We start from the raw sequence: 22,703 nt of genomic DNA on the forward strand, positions 1-22,703 counted from the left end.
TCAATCAAACATTTGGATTTTGGGTTACGATTTTTTGGAAGAAATATTAATTATGTTTAATGTGCGAATGTGATTTTGGATAACTGCTATCATGTGTACCAAGTTTCAAAAAAATCGAAGACGGTCGCGTAAAATTCGGCTGTTTTTCGTCCTAATTTTGTGTTAGTTTTCATGAAAAACTGCAGAGGTTACATACATTATACCAAACAATCTATCTAAAAGGCACCTAATTAATTCCATGTTTGATCAGACTGATAGAAATGTTAATTTGCAACTGAATAGCTGCGCTTTATCTTCCATTTCGCATTTTCATAGATGCAAGAAAAACACCTTCATTTTTCTTCTGATTTATTCATTAGTGCAAGATTGTACCCAAGTCTGAGAACGCCATCGACCATTGCTCGGCTAGAAACAAGCAAAAATACTAATGGTTCTGATTTATACTTGCAAGGGGGCTTCCCGTTGTCACACACTACTCTGAGCAAATTGACGAAAGGCGTCCACGACGACAAGTAATTAATATCTGACATTTTCACCCGTTAAACTAAAAGAAACGACATCCAATCGTCAGAAGAAATGCAAACTCAAACGCAAAATTAAAAAGCCATCTGATGCATAATAATTTGTTCTTTGAAAGAGTTCACCAGATGTTATTGGGTATGATTACGCATTCTCGTCGTTGTGCAAGAGGTAGAATAAATCGTGATAGGTTTTTTTTTTTGTTGAAATGCTTTCAACCAAATGTAATTAATTGACTACTTGATAAAGTAAATGTTTATAAAATCTTGGCGATGTACATTTATTCAAAAAAAGGATAAAGCGGGTTCCAGGTTCCCATTCTATGTTATAAATCTCTTCTTTGCTGGAAACCCTCAACAACACCTTTAAATTCACTTTGTATATGGAAATTATATGTACTGCAATCGTTAGATACAATCTTGTATTCCTCAGAAAAGTAATATAATTATACTGCACTATTTTATTTCGAGATTTCAATTCGATTGAAATCATTTCATTTTGGTAGAGCCTGATATTTCTGAAGAACTGCTCAATTAAATGTTAAACAACTTTTTTTTCCTTTCAGAGTAGTTTCCGACGGCTACGATATACTCGGGCCAACATGTAATCCACTCATCGAAGGTTTTCTGGATCCCAATATTGACTATTAGAGCCAGGATTTTCGTTAGCTATTTTAGTTGTTTTTCGCAAGCAAATAGGACATCCATTCACTGCAACAGGAATAAATCCTTCTGGTACCAATCTCACAATAACTCATCTGAAATCCAACTTCTCTTGTGAAAATCTCTGATCAGACCCGAATGATGTATCAGCATTGATAAGCATTAACTTATAGCTTTAACTAACAATTATGGCTCTAATTCAGCATCTCTGATGCCAAATAGCAGTATATCTACATTTTTCTTGCTTGTAAGCCTAATATTATGAAACATTATGAACATTATGAAAGCATATTAACAGTGATGGAAACATATATTAACTAAAGCATTAAACGCTAATATAGAGCATTTACTCGGTATCTGAACTACCTGGGTGGTAATTGAAATGCGGTTATTATCAATTCATTCATCTATATCAGCGATCTTCTTCTTTTTGGATGGCATTAACTTTCCCAGCGGAACTTTTGTCTTCTCAGCGTAGTATTACTTGCATCATTTTTATTAGTGGTACTAAGTTGATGCCGGATAACACGCCTTAAATGTATTCTGGAGCGGCAAGCTCTAGAATGCGCGTGACCACAGTGCAAGTCGGAAGAAATTTCTTTGATGAAAAATCCCCCGGTCAAAACGGGAACCGAACCCGAACCCCCGGCATGATCATGTAGGACGCTAACCACTCGGCCACAGGAGCACCGATATATCATATATCAGCGATACTCAACCTTTTTTTCATAGGGGCCACCAACACGTGTTATTCATGATGTCGTGAGCCGCAAAAAAATTAATAAAGAAGCGTGATGTCCAAGACTGTACTACGAAATTATTGCCGGTGAGAACAATCATTAAAGAAATTCAATAATAAAACTTTTCGATATAAATATTTGATAGATTACAAGAGCCGATAAATGAATGCTTTCACTGAGTGAGGAGTTGTCTTTGTCATTGTCAAATTAATTCTAAGCATTAACATGTACTATTGATAACTCGATGCTCTGAAACTGAAATTGAGATCTTCTTTAATATCCAAGTTTCTTCGGTTTTACAACAGATGGCGTAACTTGAATCCAATGAATCAAATTTGCAGACATTCGTTGGAAAGCTAATGTCACTGCGCGTCTTTTTCAGTATATGTCAAAAAGTTGAAGCGTAAACAACAGGAAGGAAACACTCTGAATATGTTGAATTTCGTACCAACGAGAGTGTTTTTACGGGGAGTGTTACTTCATTACTTCAATATGAAGAAAAAAGCTGCGTAAAGTCATTGCATTTTGGTGGAAGTATATGGTGACCGTGCTCCAACTGAGCGAACGTGTCAGACGTGGTTTGCACGGTTTAAAAGTGGTAATTTTGACTTGGAAGACGGAGAACGTCCGGACCGCCAAAAAAGTTTGAAGATGAAGAATTGGAGACTTTACTCGATCAAGATCCGTCACGAACGCAACAAGATCTTTCAGATACACTTGGAGTAGCTCAGCAAACCATATCCGATCATTTAAAAGCAATGGCAATGATCCGAAAGATATGACATTGGGTGCCGTATGAATTGAGACGTCGAACGCCGTTTTTTCACGTGCAAACAACTGCTCCAATGGCATGAAAGAAAGGGTTTTGCATCGAATCATTACTGGCGATGAAAAGTGGGTCCATTACGACAATCCTAAACGTCGGGCAACGTATGGATACCCCGGTCATGCATCAACATCGGCGGCCGCGCGGAATGTTCACGGCCAGAAGGTTACACTGTCTATTTGGTGGGACCAGCTGGGTGTGGTATACTATGAGCTGCTAAAACCGAATTACGGCGGACCTCTACCGATGACAATTTATGCGTTTGAGTCGTGCACTGAAGGAAAAATGGCCACAATACGAGCAAAGGCACGATGAAGTATTCTCCAGACATTGCTCCGTCCGAATACTACCTTCTTCGATCGATGCAACATGGTCTGGTTGACCAGCACTTCTTCCATTTCGATTCGTGGTTAGCCGACAAACCGGCCGATTATTTCCACAAAAAAATCCGTGAATTGCCAGAATGATGGGAAAAAGTTGTGACTAGCGATTGGCAATACTTTGAATATTAAATTCGTAACCATTTTTCAGAATAAAGCATTAATCTTTGAAAAAAAACGAAGAAACTTACTGATACTTCTATTATTTTTCAGTATCTCTTAGCAAAATTAATGTCCAACGCAGAAGGAAACATCTCAGAAGACGCAGTACGGCAACCGAAAATCCGAACCATAACTATTGTGTAGTGGCGGACAATACGAATGCAATAGCATCGAAACAAATTTTCATCTTCAGTTTTCCACCGAAGAACACAACTCTCAACCCGGAAATAATAATTAAAATCTCGTAAATTGAATGAACGATTGTAAAAAATCACAAATAAGTCATTAACGATTTATCAGTCACGGACCGGACAGCAGCAAGGCTTTTTAAATGGTATTTCTCAAGGCGTTGTTTAGTTAAGTTTTTCAAATTTTTTTTTTTTTTCAATGCTAGAAGCTAATTAATTGAGCAAGCTCAAAGCCTCTATAATTCAAAACAACATCATTACACCAATAAAAATCAAAGAAAAGTACTGAATTCACAGAAACTCCTTTCGGCTTCAAATAAATATAAATACAGGTCGGACTCGATTATATGTGATTCGATTCTATACAATTTGGAAAAAAATATTTTTTTTTATATTTCAAATATGACTTATTTCAAGAAGAAATGTGACGTTTCAACTTTAACGTGAAATTTAAGTGACTATTACATGTACAGTGGGGTGAAAACCGTGATTTTTGAAGAGTTTGCTTGAATTTTCCCCAGGAATTGTTTATATCGATATTGCAGCCAAACTAAAAAAGATAGAAGGTGGGTGTCGAAGAATAAATTGTAGAATTATTCGAGCTTCAATTTAATTGATAGAAACAATTTAGTTTAATATAAATTTTCAGATCTAATTCATAATAACACATTAAAAATTATTAAATTTTAGGTTTTCTACTTCCAAAATGTTATTAAAATCCACTAATTTAGATGTCCCACTACTATATCCTGTGCTACATTTTCTCATCTTTCAAATGAAAGTAAAAGAATCGTCTTTCGTAGGGTACATTTTAATGTAGAGCCAGTTTTAGGCAACAGAGTCCGAAACAAAAAAAAAGTTCTATAACTCTGTCATTGTTGAAATTCGAACATATGCGTAGAAGGATTTTTTTTCATCAAATATGATCGTCTATCATCTGCTGAGAGAATCTGGATGAAATTATTTTTTCATATGAGAAAGGTGTATTCTGACTTTAAGGGAATTAAACGAATCAACTTAAAAATTTTTTGATTCGATTATATACAGTGAAAAGAAATCAGAAATTGTATATAATCGAGTCCCCCCTGTAACATATTTCTCATCTGCTTTACACTATGCTTGCTTCTTGGATATTCTTAAGATGCGTTCTGTAGCGAAAAAATAGTTCAACACAATAGCAAAATAAAAAACAGAGCGTGCACAATATTCAGAGAGTTTTTACTGACAGTCATTGACATATTAGGCTGTCAAAAAAGTCCTGCGGTATTTCCACGAGGTGTCGTTGTAAGCGCGTAGTTCTAGTTGTATTCATTGTATCGAGTCATACTATAGTTATGGAAAGGTATTTTTGCGCGCTATAATATAGTCCTTGACAGTGTTTTGTTTGGTTAAGTCGTTCGTGAGTTATAGTGCCGCAAATATGGAGCAAAATAAAGAGAAAATCCGACATATTTTACAGTACTACTATGATAAAGGCAAAAATGCATCTCAAGATGCCAATAAAATTTGTGCAGTTTATGGACCCGATACAGTTTCCATTTCCACCGCACAACGATGGTTTCAACGTTTTCGTTCTGGTGTAGAGGTCGTCGAAGATGCGCCACGCTCCGGAAGGCTTGTCGTCGAAAATTGCGACAAAATCGCTGAATTAGCCGAGAAAGACCGGCATAGTAGCAGCCGTAGCATCGGTCAAGAGCTGGGGATAAGTCATCAAACCGTTATTAACCATTTGAAGAAGCTTGGATTCACAAAGAAGCTCGATGTATGGGTGCCACACACGTTGACGCAAAAAAAACATCTTTCACCGTTTCGACGCATGTGAATCGCTGCTGAATCGCAACAAAATCGACCCGTTTCTGAAGCGGATGGTGACTGGCGATGAAAAGTGGGTCACTTACGACAACGTGAAGCACAAACGGTCGTGGTCGAAGCCCGCTGAAGCGGCTCAGACGGTGGCCAAGCCCTCATTAACGGCCAGGAAGGTTCTGCTGTGTGTTTGGTGGGATTTTCAAGGAATAATCTATTATGAGCTGCTTCCCTATGGCCAAACGCTCAATTCGGACCTGTACTGCCAACAACTGGACCGCTTGAAGGTAGCACTCATGAAGAAGAGGCCATCTTTGATAAACAGAGGCCGCATTGTCTTCCATCAGGACAACGTCAAGCCACACACTTCTTTGGTGACGCGCCAGAAGCTCCGGTAGCTCGGATGGGAGGTTCTTTTGCATCCGCCGTATAGACCTTGCATCAAGCGACTACCACCTGTTTTTGTCCATGGCGAACGAGCTAGGTAGTCAGAAGTTAGCCACAAAAGAGGCCTGTGAAAATTGGCTATCCGAGTTTTTTGCCAATAAGGAAGCGAGCTTCTATAATAGGGGTATTATGAAGTTGGCTTCTCGTTGGGAACAAGTCATCGAACAAAACGGCGCATATTTGACTTAAAACAGATGATTGTAACTAATTTTATGAACAAATGAAAATTCAAAAAAATACCGCAGGACTTTTTTGACAGCCTAATACATCGACAAATCATAGGATTTCAAGCTTGTTCTCATATTTATAGATTTTTGTGACTTCAATTGTTTGCTTTAGAAGCAGTTTTGAACTATTGAAAAAGTTTTTGGGTCAAAAAATAACCAGCATTATTCATACATCTTTTATTATTCGAATGAAGTTATTGACATACCCCCATACTGTGCGATATCTATTTTTCATTCTTTCTTAAATTTGAGCAAAACTGTTGTGTGTGACATTAACATTAAGAAAAACTGCTGTCTGATAGTTGAAGCAAGACCAAGCTAGCGTCTGGTCGCTAGGTGACAGATAAATTGTCAATACTGTAATTTGAAATTTCGTATGGTTCGTTTATACTCAATGAATATAATACAGCGATTGCAGTTTGCAATATTTCCTCTACCCACATTGTCCGAAGAACGGAAGCTGCATTTGCATTTCGAGTGACCGATTTACGCATTCCTGATTAGCAGTGATATTTAAATATTGTACCTCGGCTACGGGAATACGATAGGAAAATGTGTTTCCTTTCAATTTTCATTCATTTTAATTATAGCCGTAATGTATAACGTACCGAAAAAAAATTAGACAATTTCTGATTCTATTGGATTGCTAACCATCAAAATCTGTTCAGAGCTAAAATAATTATTATCGTTAAAACTATTTCATAAAAATCGTGACCGTGTTTTCTGATTTGGTACCATTACTGAAATTAATAATAACACATTAAAAATTATTAAATTTTAGGTTTTCTACTTCCAAAATGTTAATAAAATCCACTAATCCTGCGCTACATTTTCTCATCTTTCAAATGAAAGTAACAGAAACTTCTTCCGTAGCGTACATTTTAATGTAGAGCCAGTTTGAGGCAACAGAGCTCGAAACAAAAAACTATGCTTGCTTCTTGCATATTCTGAAGATGCATTCTGTGACAAAAAAAAAACAGTTCAACACAATAGCAAAATAAAAACCAGAACGAGCACAATATTCAGAGAGTTTTTACTGACAGTCATTGACACATATCGACAAATCATAGGCTTTCAAGCTTGTCCTCATATTTACAGATTTTTGTGACTTCAATTGTTTGCTTTAGAAGCAGTACCATTACTGAAAGACGTATGTAGTCTTATGTCAAGAAATAGGTAATGTTTTCATATGGATATTTTCATATCCATATTTTCATTTTTATTCACTAACGTCAACAAGAATATATTTAATCTACTAATACCCCTTAACTACACAACTAACTAATGTGTAATAATGTGTAATGTGTCAATCTTCATTATTTACATCTCATGCTTCTTAGATGATTTCTTAAGTTTCCATGATTGTTACTCATACGAAATGGTAACGGGCCAGGCGGGCCAACCAGAAGAGCCTGGTGGGCCGCAGGTTGACTATAGCTGATCTATATCAATAGTGCTTCAGAAAGCAGAAGTATAGCTTAACGAGTCCACTATTTCGTCTTTTTAGCATGATATCTACCTCATATGAGCATATAACGGATAGCAAGCTTTTCTCAATGTTCTGTGTGCGGACATAGATTCAGGGCTTTTGCCTAGTATCTACTAGTTAATTGGAATGACCACCTCAGCCGTCTTTCAGTCATTTTGTTCGGCAATATAGATCAACAATAGTTGGAACTAATCGATTTACAACATTTCTTCATTTTCCAATATCAATTGGTCAATTATGGTCATCGTAGACTATTTTTGAAGCACTGGTACCACTTATAAGTTTCAAACAGTATTGTGAACATCACATTTTTCATTACATTAAAAATGTACCAGAATAGTTAATCATAACAATATTTTAAGGCAGCTCGGTGTTCACTCCCGAAAAACATAATTTATTGAATTGGAAAATACAGAAAAAATCTACAATTTTGAGAGAGATTCGACATGATTTCCTTATTTTTACTGGAAAAGTAACTTAACATTTAAAGCTAAAAGAACATCATTCCAGTAATTAAAGTAAGGAACACACTATGAAAACATAATTACATGAATACGGTTCCTGACGATACGAGGAATAGAAGCCTCGAACTACTTTTCACTTTAATCGGCATGTGTGAATGTACCAGAATGTGCTAATATGTGGTTTTCTCATTTAAATATTCTAAAGCTTGGTCTAGACTCTAGACTGTGTGAGAGAAGATGTGTTGAAAATCAATGATCACGCTTGTATATTTATCATTTGAATGAAGGTTTCTAGAATTTAATGCAGCAAAAAACAATTCCCTTGGGTGGCTTGATAAGACTTTAATAAGAGACGAATTGTGTCATTAATACAATGAGAACACATTTGGTTATGTTTTCAATCAAAATAGTATGCGTACTTTATCAAATAAGTAATTATTCATTTAGAGCAATGATTCAAAAATTGTGTAAATTACATAAGTCATCATCTATGCACTTCTCTCAAGTACTCTGTTGCTGCATTCCATCATATCCCTTTCCTAGAAAAAACTTTTTCTCACTTACCTTCATCGTAACCGTTTTTTTTTCGGCGAATTTGTCAAAAATTTATCACGATGCACTTGTGCTTCAGTGACAAATTTATTGCCTCCCACCCTGTTTTTTTGCCGGTGGTACTCTTCGAACACTCCTACACTCGATGCGAGCCGCACTCCCAGTAGGGCTCTTTCGCCTAATATGTAGAGCTAGATACGCTCGGATTGCACCTCGATTAAAACAAATCTCGCGAAAGTATAAATTTATTCATAGACCTCCCGCCTCATAAATTCGTTCACTTCTGACGTGCTTCCTGGGATGTAATATTTTTTTCTGCCACTTTACATTCCGTGCGCCGACTCAACAAGGCTGCCAAGTGGCGAGATTTAAGTGAGTCTTTATGAAGTTGCACTTCTACTAACCTCTAGCACTTGCTTATTGTTGATCTGAATAGAGCAAAGCAAAACGCCACGCCGTGGCTTTTGTTACCAGTGAAATGTCAAGATCTGAAGTGGAGGCTGTGAAAAAACAATTGTATCGGAATGCTTCTCCACGTTGCAATATATGGTAATGCACTGTTTCACGTTTCCCTACAATTGTTCGTTTAGAACTATATTGCAATTTTAAATTCCCATGAGTGCTTATCTCGTTCCGGGCGCTTTCAAATTATTCACCAGATACAGTACCGCCTAATGTTGTCTCTTTGGCACTTGCACTTCACACTACGTGTCTACTGTTCTTGTTCTGACACTCACTAAAAGATCGTTTGTTCCTTGCTGGTTATCTCTCTGCTGCCATCTGTATCCTCAGGATTACCAAAAAGGAGTGCTTGCTTCCAAACAAGATCAGTTCCTTTTATTTCCTGTTACTCGTCATCACCTCCGTCATCATAATCATCAGAGTCTCCTGTCGTCGGCCCAATCAACCCACCGTCATCGTTATGATGTCACGAATCATGCGACATCGCGGACGAACCGATGGAGCTGTTGCTTCCCAGCTGGTTAGCTTGATGCAAGCTTTTCCTCATCCACCTTTTCAGTAGCCGTTTACCACATATAATATGTAGACGCGTACATATCAATCGTCTTTCAAAACGATTCAAATTGCATTAAAATTTGCAAATATGCAAAATTTGATTCATTTGATTTGCATTTTTTTTTATAAATTTGGGTTGTCCGGAAAGTTCGTGCCGATTTTTAGGGAAAAAATCAAAAGCACAATTTTCATAGGTATACATACATTTATTCAATTATACGAGTATGTGCACCGTTTAGTTCTACAATCTTTCACAAAATTGAAAATTATTTTTACTTATTTATTATTTAATATCCCAAACCAAAAGAACGCAAAATAATCTTTTTCCCGCATTTCTCGTCAGCGCGTACTTGTTAGTTTGCAGCGCATGTTGTTGCACGGTCTGTTGTGAAAAGCTCAAAATCATATCGATCGTCATGATGAACGTCAACGTCGTTTTTGACACCTGTTAATAATATCTAATACGAAACATTAGAATTTTAATGCGGTCGCAATTTTTTTTTAAATTAAACATGGTGGATTTTGTGCTTACGAACTACGATCTGAGGACATCATTGATTTTTTGTTATAGGGTAAATGATCTTGGTTTGTCCAATTTGGGGTGTTTTTAGGCAACTAGTAAATGCAAATCGATTTTTCTTCATGAAAATCACACATAATCGATACGAGTTTGGGTTTGTTGAAAAGCCCCAAGTCTCTAGTTGCTAATACTACCATAAGGTGTTGAAATTATTCAAATTTTTATGTTTTTTAACGATATTCCTTAAAGAAGAATTATGATCATGGTTTGACCACCTCTGATCATTGTTTGCCCAAAAAAATGATCATGGTTTGTCCGGTTTTAGAAATCTCCATTTTTGAATGAAAACATTCGAATTCACAATTTGATGTTGCATTTATCATTGCTTGAGTTTACTGTCATCATATTGATTCATTCATAATTTAGGCTTTCTTCAGAATATGCCTTTTCTTGGGCATTTTAGAAGTGTTCACCTCAACACAATCAACACAGAAAAACCATACTTCTGCTATGCGCGAAGCACACCATAAACAAACATAAACAAACTGCAGCGCGCCAAGCGGTTGCCATAGAAATCATGTGGACAAAACAACATTATTGAATTGGACAACTCATGATCAGAATTGAGTTCATCAAAATGCGTTAATTTAATGGTTTAGTAAATCCGATACAAATGGTGAGCATACATGATGTTTACAATATTTATAAGTGTTGTAATCCAGAAAAGGTCTGAATACGTGCCAAATAATCATCTGGTGATCGATTAAAAGTTTGCTCGAATGAAGGGCGCATTGACACAAATAGAAGGTGTATTTTATAATCCTTTAAAACATGTGATTTCGTAAAAATATACTATCAAACTACTATAAATCATGTAAAAGGCAATTTCATTTATATGTTTCGAAACATTCGAAGGCCTTATTTGACACAGGAGCGCTAAATTAGAGCATTCAAAAAAGTGGGCAAACCATGATCATATTTTCGACTGGACAAACCAAGATCATTTACCCTAAACTAAAATAAATCCGCTTCCGATTCGCATAGAATTTTTGTGAAAGCTTACGGAAGTTGTGAATCTTCCATTTCGACGATACGCATAGTATTTCACACTTCTGGTACAATTTCCGATGAAGTGCTCCTCTAATTTACTCCAAATTTTGATCGATTGGCTAAAAAACGACTAAAATTGTCAATATGAAACGTTCACAGGGGTTCAGGGGATACATCCGGCTAAAAATGTGTATGCAAACATTAGAACTTACTTTATGTTTGCTGAATTACAGCAGATTTTGTAAAACTATATTTGTATAAACTACAAAAAAAACTGTTTTTGACACTTTTTTAAATCGATGCATAAAATTTCAATTATTTTTTTCATCAAAGCAACAACATGCAGGTCCTTGTACAGAATTTATTGGACTTCTCAAAACTGTCTTTCGATTTGCGGTGCGAACGTTATTTATTGAATTATTCATCATCAATTATTCATCACGAAGGGGAAATTTTACTTTTTTTTATCCCATCTGTTTATTTTTATTACTAGGCTCATCTAGCAATTCAGCTATAACAGAGCCGAAGTTATCGTGTACTTTTTTTCTCATGCTGTATATTACACAGTAGCCATATAGGCGTAAAAGTATTCCTATCTCATCGACACACATTTTTATCTATTACACATTAGCCATTTAGACTTAAGAGTATTCATTCCTATTCTATCGATACCAGCCTTAGGGCATCCATATACTAATGCACAGCATTTGACAGCGTCAAACATGTCCGGGTCGCAAATGCAATTTGCAACCACTGTCACTCGCGAGAACTGCCAAACTCTCAAGCTGGTTTAAATCAAGGCGCTTAACATACTGCCAGGTTGGTCAAAATGTGAAAACCACTCTACAGCCATGAATTTACAGGATGATATAAACACACTTCTGAAAGAAAATATAATAAATGAAAATTTACTTTTCTGTTTCGAATGTGTATTCTATGCAATAATAACTATTGAAAATCACTAAATCTGTATTATAGTGATTTTCAACTCATTTGGCTGGTTCGTCACTTTTACTTCCATTTTTGGAAGAATGTCGGGAGTGAGAATTGAACTCGTGACCTTCAGCGTGAGAGGCATGAATGTTACCACTACGCCAGATCGCCTCCACTGGCGAGTTTTTGTAAATGTTGTGTGTTGTGAAATATGTAGCCAAATGGTTAAGAGAGCGTCGTGTTTTAAATAATCGAATAACTTAAGAATCTTCATTCAAATTTTAAGATTACAAAATTGCCTTCTTTGAATTTTCGCGAATTTGACGACGATTGTTTCGAGTTAAATATGATTAGCGAATGGGCGCACCTTGTTCCATAGATCTGCCTTGAGCTCACCGAGTATTTTGGCAATGACAGCTAAAATTGCAACACATTTTGGCTCGCGGATCCTATCCTCTTGGCCGGGGCCTGATCGATATACAACTCATGTCGCATTTTTCGGCGTAAGAATATTTCTATTGTTCGAATGTTCACAGTTGGACACAGCGGGACTGCTTCCATTGTTGTGTTTATAAATCGCACCAATTACCGATGCAGCAGATCGATCGTATGGGGAGTGAGAGGCTGTGATCACCATCACATGATGATTGATGCATTGACGTAGTAGCTAGAATAACACACAAAAATGGTCAGTTGAGGGCCCTGAGTTATAAGTTCATGATTGTTCGCTTAGTAGCGGACACGCAACCAATTAGGCTGCGAAGACCTCCAACCGAAATTTTACTTGCAAAGTCCTACAAGAACGTTCTAGGAATCAAAAGAAAGCTGGTTAAGAAGGTTCATATACCCACCTACATGCGTCGATTTTTCGCGAAGTTACAGCACTTCAAAAATCATCTAAAAATTTCCACGCTGATTGACGCGTTCTTAATGTCAATTTTAAGCGCGTTCTGTCATTCCCGGTGTATATTTGAGAGAATATAATGAATGAAGCAAAATATTTACAAAAAAGCTACTTTATATGTTTGGGGTCGTTAACATTTTTGATGTTATAAGCTACCCGACAATGTTAAAATAAAAACTATAGTTTTTCGAATTTTCAGATCAGGATCTCCGTTAAATGCAAATCATGTTAATCATGAGCCATTTATCCAGTTTACTATTGAAACTATAAAATCCATCAATGAACACTACAACATCCTACTCACTGACGGTAATCAGTATTTTAGTATCACTCATACTGTTCGTTCGTGGGCTATGGGCTATACGTTCCACACCCTCGCGTCAACATAACGTAACATCACGTATAGCATAGAATAGATAACATCATTTCTGATGATGAAACATCGTTCTGCAATGATCACATGTCGCATAGATGCTGCTGCTACATAACGAAATGAACCCCCATTCAGCTTCGTGTTGTAAACCAACACGTGCTATCATGCCGAAGAGTTCACCCGAGAGCGCGGTCGAGCGAATGATGCTTCGTCAAAGAGTGTTCGCATGAAGGGGGTGGAAATTGGAATTGCATGGGCTCACAACTGTTGTTCGCTCTTTTAGAAAGCGGTATGCAAAAATATTCACTTCATGCAACGGGAAAATTTTGGGGTTGAAATGTAATCTTTTTCGGAAAATAATAAATCTGAAGCGACGTGCATACATAGATGAACAGTTTTACCTAAAAACATGTAAACTGATTCATTCTATGAGGATAAGTTTGGGCTCGCTGTATGCGAACTATTTAAATTTAGCTTGAACGCGTTTCCCAGAACGTCTTCTGTTTGGATATGGTCGGAAAATATACATGATAAGAAAACAGAAGAGGGAGGAAATTTGAAGAAAATGTTTATGACTCTTTTCATACCTGTTAAAAACTATCATGCAGGTGCTAGAGTTGTATAATATCCTTTTACCGAAACGCGCACTATTTCGCACATTTCCCTCAAGTAACTTTCATATTCTCGCTTCGATACAACCAAATTCGAATGTCCCGGCAAAGAACGATGCGATAGAGATCCAAACCATGATATTATATGCATAGGAAATGGTTCTGCCAGGACGAACCAAAAACATTATTTTGAAATATTTCAATTTGAAGTTTGGGCTCCCACTAATTGACCGTGGCTGATCAAATCTATTATTTTATAGCTCAAGTGTTACAAGCAGTGGCCTAGTGTGCGGGCGGCAAACCCGGCATTTGTCGGGGGCGCTGGCCCTTTAAGGCGCCAAAATCCAGGAATTTTGAATAGCATTTTATCCTACAATTATATTTCCCAACTATTATATTTCATCTTTCAATTGAGAAAAAAACACCCATCATGAGTAGTTGCTTCTGTCCGTACATTAATAAAACCAATAAACTCTCTCTGATTTTAGCAAAATTGAAACACCCAACACCACATTACATCAATACCCATTCGATTAATCGCTACGCATACCTGGGCGCTTCTCCATGCAATGCAAAACAGTTGCATGCAGCCAATACAGTGGGGCGGAAGGGTGTCGAAATAGGCCGTGAATGGCCGTACTATGTTTTACAGTTAAAGCCTGTTTCAGTTAGAATTTCGCATAAAGTAGGACATTTCTCAGCATAAAAATATCGTACAAAAAAGGGAAGGGATGTTATTTTGTAGGTTTATCAACTTTAAGGTTAAAAAACACAAAAAAATTGTTCAATTCATCTGTTCGGATGAATTTTCGAACTTTTCGTGTGATACCACCCATTATTTTCTGCACAGTACTACTGGTAACTGTTTTTGCTATCTTCTTGGAAAAGTGGTGCATTTGAATTGTATTTTTGATGGTTCTGCCACATTTCTTCAATTTGCCTTTGATATTGTCCAATATCTCTCGAAAATCCGAACAATTTTGAGGATTGATAATTTTTTCAATGAAGTCGATTTTGTTCTCCTTATAACACTTGATGCCATACCGGCTGTAATGGCGGCTTGTCAAGCCAGGCCAGAACTTCACTGGACCATTGTGTGATAGAATGAATGACAAAGTTCTGTTCTGAAGACACTCCTCCTTGTAATTGTTGCCCCAGTGATCATCAACTTACGGGCAAATTCATCTGCGTAAACAAATTTGAACCTCTCCTACTCCTGACATGGTAAAAATTGTTACCGACTATTTGTCTGAAAATCCATTGTTACGCACCCTATGATCAGAAAGTACCGGAATTTTTTATATAAAACAAAATAGAGTTAAATTTCAGGCAAATTAATTTTATCTTTTTCAAAATATGATTCATCTGAAGCAACACACATGTGTCAACGCTTGACCCAGTCCTCCATGCATCCCTGGTGGGCCAACGAAAGAATAGTTTTTAATTCCCTCGTCACATTCTTTTTGATCTCATCGATCGACTGAAATCTTTTTCCACGAACTGGCAACTGTGGAAACAAAAAAAAGGCGCACTGGGTCATCAGGTGAATACGGTGCTTACTCGGTGGTTTTTAGTCGATGTTTGGTCAAATAATTCAGTACAATTCTGGCTCAGTGCGATGGCGCGTTATCATCATGCAAATTCCAAGAATTGTCGGCCCACATTTCTGGTCGTTAGCGACGTACAGCATCTCTAAAACGCTTCAAAATGGATAAATAATATTCTTGGTTGACTGTCTAGCCCGGTGGAAGGTACTCATAGTGTACTACGCGTTGACAATCGAAGAAAACAGTCAGCATCACCTTCACTTTTGAGTGGATTTGACGCGGTTTTCCTCGTCTTCGAAGCGCTACTCGGACGATTCTTGCTTTGTTTCTATGTCAAATTCATAGACCCATGTCTCGTCGCCCGTAGTTATCCGTTGGAGGGTTGGATCACATTGGGCTTGAGAAATCATCTCTTCAGCAACTGTCTGTTGATGGTGTTTTTGCACGAAATTCAGGTCCTTCGGAACGACCCAAAACAATATACTGTGCCGCTCCATATGCAATGTCAAATTCACTAGACATCCCTCTCAAGCTGGTATGACGAATTTCAAGCACCACTTCTTTCATTTTCTTCAAGTTTTCATCGGTGTTCGACGTCTCCCGGTAACGTTTGAGTACGGTATTTTGGAATTTTGGAGTCTTTTCTCCCGACCACGTCGGGTTCTCAATGTGATTGTGCGATTTTTTTTCGCCTTTCGCGTTCCATCGTCGATTACTTTTGGGTATATCCTTCAATCTCGACGAATTTTGTACTACTGAATAAACGTCAATAGTTTCTCGATGTGACAACTAGGGGCGCTGAAGTGAATAAAAATAAGCGACCAAATTCTAACTGAAACACACTTTATTTCTTAAGCTGCATTAAAAGAACTTCTAAATAATGTCTGTGTTATTGAAAGGCAATTTTTGAGCAATTTTTGTGCTGGGATGAAAGAGCCTGCTAGTCTGGTTTACACTAAAGTAAAAATGGCACAGACCGCGCATCGTGCGAACACAGTTTCAGCAATCGTAAATTGATTGAAAATTATCTGCGTTCTAAAATGAACAAAGACCGACTCAATGGCTTGGTAATTTTTTCGATCGAAAATGAATCGTTAGCAGATATTGATCTAAAGGCAGGTAAGGATCATTCGGGATCCAACTTCATGATTAACCCTTTGCGGTTGTATTACATTCTGGTATGGGTGTCGTACTGGTCGGAATTATTTTCCCTTGAAAGAGCAGTGACACATAACATGTAAGATTATGAAACGTAAATAAGATCTATTGTTTTTATTGTGAGCTGTAGATATGCGCTCACTGAACAATGTGTTTTAATGTGAAAATGTGAAAATCAACAAATATGTTTTAATAATTCCTACTTCGCGTGATATCCATCACGAAAATCGCCTGCAAGTGGTTCCACCAATTTTCGTACATATTTTCGTATTCCTCCCATATACGTATTGTAATTAATAATAAAATACAATGATTAATTTGCTAACGTAGACGGCGCCGCCTCAACCTTTTTACTATAGTCGAATTTCATGCCAACTCGACTGGCCGTTGGCAGTACCATCTCAGATAGCAGTGAAACGTTGTGGGTGTAAAGACATGGGTCATTTAAGCAACTTTACATACTTGAAATATTCGAAAAATAAATAGACAACTTTTTGGAAAAAGCCGAATTTTTTTTTTAATTTTTACAAAAATTTATAACTTAGAAACTATGATACCTACAAAATTCATGTCATAAAATGAAATGTAGGAAATTGTTTAAATTTTTACGAAAAAATATCAAATATTTTTTGAAAAAAAAAATTTCGCTGAAAAAAAAGGTATTTTAAAAATTAAAATTCATTTTTCTCAAAAACGTATTTTTTTTAAATTCCCAAAAATATATGTATATGCATAGCCCTTGAAATTTCCAACAAGTCGGCTATACATCGGAAGATGGGCACTTTTACAGGGAAAAAGTTTTTCTAACAACAACTTTTTTATATTTTCTTTGAAAAAAAATACAACTAATTCTAATTTTGTTTAATGTCAAGATATAGTGTATTCGACAAAATTTTAGCTTTTATCAAAATGTGAACTTTTGTCGAAGAAATCAAATTTATGCCTGCAACAGAGCCAGTTCGCTTTGATTGTTTTTTAAACACTGGTTTCTTTATTGTTTCAAACATAAATATTATCTATAAGAGAAATCGGCCTGACCTTTGTAGGGGTATGAGGTGGTACATCATCATCATCATCATCAACTTTCTATCTGTTATAGCTTTTGGAATATAAGTCATTTTTGTATGAAGACTGCTGAAAAAAAAATGTTTTGCTCGTAACATTTTTGTGTGTAAATTCTCACGTTTGACATGTTCTTGACATGTTTCCAAATAGAGAAAAGTTGGCAGAGCATGTAAATTGCGATAATTTATACATGCAAATGTTAAATGTTATTTTTTCAAAGAAAAAATGAAAAAGTTGTTGCTTTTTCCATGTAAATGTGCCCATCGTCCGATGTATGGAAAACTTGTTGGAAATTGTAAGTGCTATTTATATATATTTTTTTCAAAATTTTAAAAGCATGTTTTCGAGAAAAATGAATTTTAATTTTCAATAATTTTTTTTCCAAAAAAAACCTTTGATAATTTTTAATGTATATTGTGTAGTGGCTGAGAGCAAACAAACGAGCGGAACGGTGAAGAAGGTTTGGTGGCTGAGAGCAGACATAAGACCACGGTTTACAGAAGGTATTTCACCAGATGTTGAATGTCGTTGTACTTCGTGCGAAAAATGCTGTGCCCATTTAGATGTAAAAGTTCCATTGTGGTTTTACTAAAAAAGGTGAAGGACCTCCTAATCTCTTCCTCAAGTCTAACTCAAAGAAATACTTAAACATAAGTATTCCGACTTTGATTTTACCACGAAAATTTCTTCCATACTCAGCCAGTTCACATTGTCTTTGTTTTCTATTGATAATTAACTTTTGCAACGCTTAAGTGGAGTAAAAATCGTCGCTTGTTATTTTAGTGACAACAAACTTTCTCTTGTTTTGCTTACAAGATGAGACAACTTCCTCTACTGATCTGGATCGGAAACCCTCCTCCGTTGAACTATTGAAACACGAGTTGATTTGGCAATAATGCTGTTTGTGTTTCCCACGGTGCTTTTTCGTAGAACTGACAGACGTTGCTGAAAAGACATTTTGTTATAAAAATTTTTTGGACAACCACAGACGTGATCGGCTTGAATCTTCTTAGCTGCATCTACCGCCCATCGTATGTTGTTCTATAATTTGCCTGCATTTCTATTACGCTTATGTGGATTTTTCTTCAAAAATTAAGAATCAGCATGCTTACGTTTTTTTGATATACGACGGCGAAACTATGTTCTCTTTATGGAAATTCGAGATTTGTTCATTTGTTTCATTTCTTTCTTTTTCTAAAATGTTATGATCGTAGATAATTTTAAAAAATGTGAACTATGTCAAAAAATGTCATCTAGAGTATTATTGTCTCTTTAATTTCTGTCCTCCATAACCAAGTCTTCCTTAATAACTTCCTCCCTTTCAAGCTGTGAGCCTGGTTAATTTTGGATTCAGAAGCTTTAATAAAGTGAAAAACTCAATTATGTAGCTGCGAGACACGCAAAACTTCATTATCTTTGCAGCCAGAGCGAACCAAGTACACTGAAGTCGCTTTTTACGCGCTTTTATTTTACGCGGTTTTTTGAATTTACGCGGATTTCGGAATTTATGCGGATTTCGGAATTTACGCGGATTTCGAAATTTACGCGTTTTTTTTTACGCAGCACGTATCAACCGCCAACAAATTCAATAACTTGGTATTGTATCATTGATTAGTAGCTGAGAAATAAAAGAAGATACAGATATCATGATAACAGCATACGAAAAAAATAAGTTAATCAATTGTTAGATCATGGGTTGCATTTTTAATTAATAATTCACTGTTTGTTAGATTTTTGTTATCATTTTGAAATTTACCCGGTTTATTTTTACGCGGATTTTGGAATTTACGCGGATTTTTGGAATTTACAAGGTTTCCTTTTACGCGGCACGTATCCCCCGCGTAAAAAGCGACTCCAGTGTATATACTAACTGTTAATATAATCTTATCACTCAACACATTTGTTTTTCGTAACGACTCTTGAGTAGTAGTATGTATAGTATATATAATGACTCACTTTTGCTGTTTTTGACAAAGTAATATCCTAATAAACGAAAATAAATTAAATTAAAAATGTATTATACTTGGTTCATTATGGCTGATCGCAATTTTGAAAAATGCAGATCAGCCCTCTTAACACTTCCGGGCAACCCTCTGACTATCTTACTTACCAGATCCCGACGACAACTGTTCCCAAGAACTGCCCGAAACAGAAAAACCTGACAAGGATTCGGATAAATAGGAAAAACTGCCTTTCTGAAGAAAACGATCACTATCGTCCGATGCCATGTTGTTGGTTTATGGATCGCTCTGGTTGAATGCAATTTCGTCTTTTTCGCAGCCTGCTACACGGAATTTTCGTTTAGGAGCCGCTGTCGACTGCCCGAATGACAAGGTTAAAGTGCGCTACACATACAACGTCACCGTCACCGTCCCGTCAACTATTCTTTTGAACTTATTTTGCCGACGTCAATGTTGCCGGTGATGGTGTATGTGAATGCTACCATATGATTTTCAGGGGGAAATATTTGACATTTCATTCCTTTACGTTGACTTCACGAAGACGGGATGGTGTATGTGTAGCTCACTTAATTCATTGTCGATAGATTATTGGTTCGTTCTGGTAGGACCCCGATCAATTGTCAACCAAGTTAATTGGGTAATATTGCAATAATTGACCATTCAGCATGTTTAACTGTACGTTCCAAACAGTAGTTATTCGAACTTCCACCAGTGCTCCTCAGTGTTTGTGTGATACAATATAACCCAAGATACATTAATATGCGGAGCGCCGATTAGGTAGTGCTCTCCAACACAACGCGCACTCTGTAACGGCCGCTCTCGTGGGGTACTCCGGTGCTTCAGATCCCGCTATGGTTCATCTTTTATAGTTAGGCATTATCCGCACGCTGATCGGTCCTCCACTTCCTCTGTAGCTCGGACATGATGTGGACGATTGCTCTGTTCACCGGGTTAGAAGGATTCGACCCATTACTCGCAGTTTACTCGAGGTTAAGGGGCGAGATGAATTACTCGAATGAAGTCACGACTTACGTCCTAACCTTTGAACCACGCTCTCGGAGAAACATTTGGTAGAACTGTATGTAACCACCGCCCAAGACTTCCAGTGTTCCAATCGGTTTGCCAAATCAAGAGAGAACTTTGACGTAATAATTGGAAAAAAAAACATCGTATAAAATATGTCTATCAAACAATTCGCCTTTCAGGGTACCCACCTTTGCGATAGTATCCGCCTTCTCATTGCCAGGAATTGAGCAATGGGAGGGGATCCATACCAAGGTAATCTTATAAGATCTTTCGATCAGTGCACTCATCTGCTGCCTCTCTTTTGTGAGGAAATGAGATAGGTGCCTACTGGTTTTCACCGACTGGAGCGCCTCAAGCGAACTGAGACTATCCGAGAAAATGAAGTAGTGGTCTGCAGACTTGTTGATCATACCCAATGCGAAGTCAATAGCTGCCAGCTCAGCAACAGAAACGGAACAAGGTTCCTGCAGTTTACGAAAGGCGCAAGAATTTTCATTGAAAACACCCAATCAATTCAATAACTTCTATGAATTGTTAGAACGTTCACATTAAAAGAATATTAGGCATATATAAATGCGATTATATGAATTCATCACGGCAGATAATATGATTATAATGCGTAGTTTTTATAGAGATAGATATTTTATAAATCTTTTAATTGGTAGCACTTTTAGATATGTGCATCTTTATGACAGTTGTCAATTGTTTTGAATTTAATTTTAATTGTCTTAAATACACGGCATTCGAAAAGCTCATCGCGCTTCTCATTTGTTCTACTGTTCACACAATCTGCTCCTCCCATATATATATATATATATATATATATATATATCTCCCTCTGTTAGGGGGGGGGGGCTTCCATACAAATGAAACACTATTTTCTGCATTACTCGAGAATTAATCAAGCAAACGAAACCAAATTCGGCATGTGGAGGTTTTAGGGGGCACGAAACGTTTCTATGGTGAACAGACACTACTCACCCCTCTCTAAGGGAGACGGGGGATGCGGGGGACTTCCATACAAATGAAGCATAAATTTCTGCATAACTAATCAAGCATAAAGAACCAAATTTGGCATGTGGTGGTTTTAGGAGGCAAGAAACGTTTCTAACGTGGTTTGACACTCCTCCCCCTCTCTACAGGGGGGAGGGGGTAGCCGGTATGAATACTCGAGAACCAATAAAGCAAATGGAATCGAATTTGGCCTATAGAGGTTTTAGGGATCGATAAACGTTAAGAGCAAAACTCGAGAAAGGAATTGTCCGATTTAGGGCTGTCTTTATTCTATAATATTTTCTGTATCAAACATTTATTCCATGTAGCCAAGAAACATGTTATTTGCAAGTGGTTGAAAAATATTGATCGAGAATTGTGTCTGAAAATAATCTAATACCAGAAATTTTATAGTACAAGGTAATTTTAAAGGGAGGATTAGAAGATCAATCAAAGAATGGTTCTACGATTGGAGCCATGAACGTGCACTTACTAAGAAAACGTGTATATGATCACGAAAAATAAATTTTGGGTGGGACGAAGTTTGCCGGGTCTGCTAGTCGTTTATAAAAGCAGTTAATTCGAGCAATGTTTTTCCATCGCATGGGACTATCCTACATTACAGCTCATGGCATTCGTCCCCAAATCGATTCTTCAGACTAATCAGTGTGGCTGAAACACTTGACCGAAATCTACATGACCAATTGCTGACCAATTTAATCATCCAGGTTTTCACGTGGACGATGGAATCAACGTAGATTTTTGTAGGCATCAGCCTGGATACTAGGTAATTCTTTCAAATTCACATGGTACAAAAAATATCCTCACACGGCTTCATCATGTTAATGTTAAAAGGTGACCAAAATAGTGAATGTAAGAAGCGCGCCGGTTTATGAACCATGCTCAAAGAAACGTAAGAAAATTCAAAATCGAGATGAATAATTTTGTTATTTCTATTTATTCTTGAAAATACAGATATAACTAAACATTAAAAATAAATAATGTTTTCCAGATTCCAAACGCGGATAACGTTTACGACACATGTAGTCGGTAATAGAAATGAAACGGATAGTAGGACGACCC

General features: G+C 37.0%; 1 protein-coding gene across 1 annotated transcript in view; it reads right to left on the reverse strand.

The window, feature by feature from the left end:
• LOC129770030 (allatotropins-like) overlaps positions 1-9,260 on the reverse strand; it is a 90,231-nt gene extending 80,971 nt beyond the window's left edge. Inside the window, exon 1 of the mRNA XM_055772610.1 lies at positions 8,475-9,260. Within this exon, the coding sequence (XP_055628585.1) occupies positions 8,475-8,480 (6 nt within the window). The 5' untranslated portion in view covers positions 8,481-9,260. The remainder of the gene's footprint in view (positions 1-8,474) is intronic.
• Positions 9,261-22,703: the final 13,443 nt, after the last annotated feature.

This window comes from Toxorhynchites rutilus, chromosome 2, assembly GCF_029784135.1.
Source record: "Toxorhynchites rutilus septentrionalis strain SRP chromosome 2, ASM2978413v1, whole genome shotgun sequence".
NCBI classification, from domain to species: domain Eukaryota; kingdom Metazoa; phylum Arthropoda; class Insecta; order Diptera; family Culicidae; genus Toxorhynchites; species Toxorhynchites rutilus.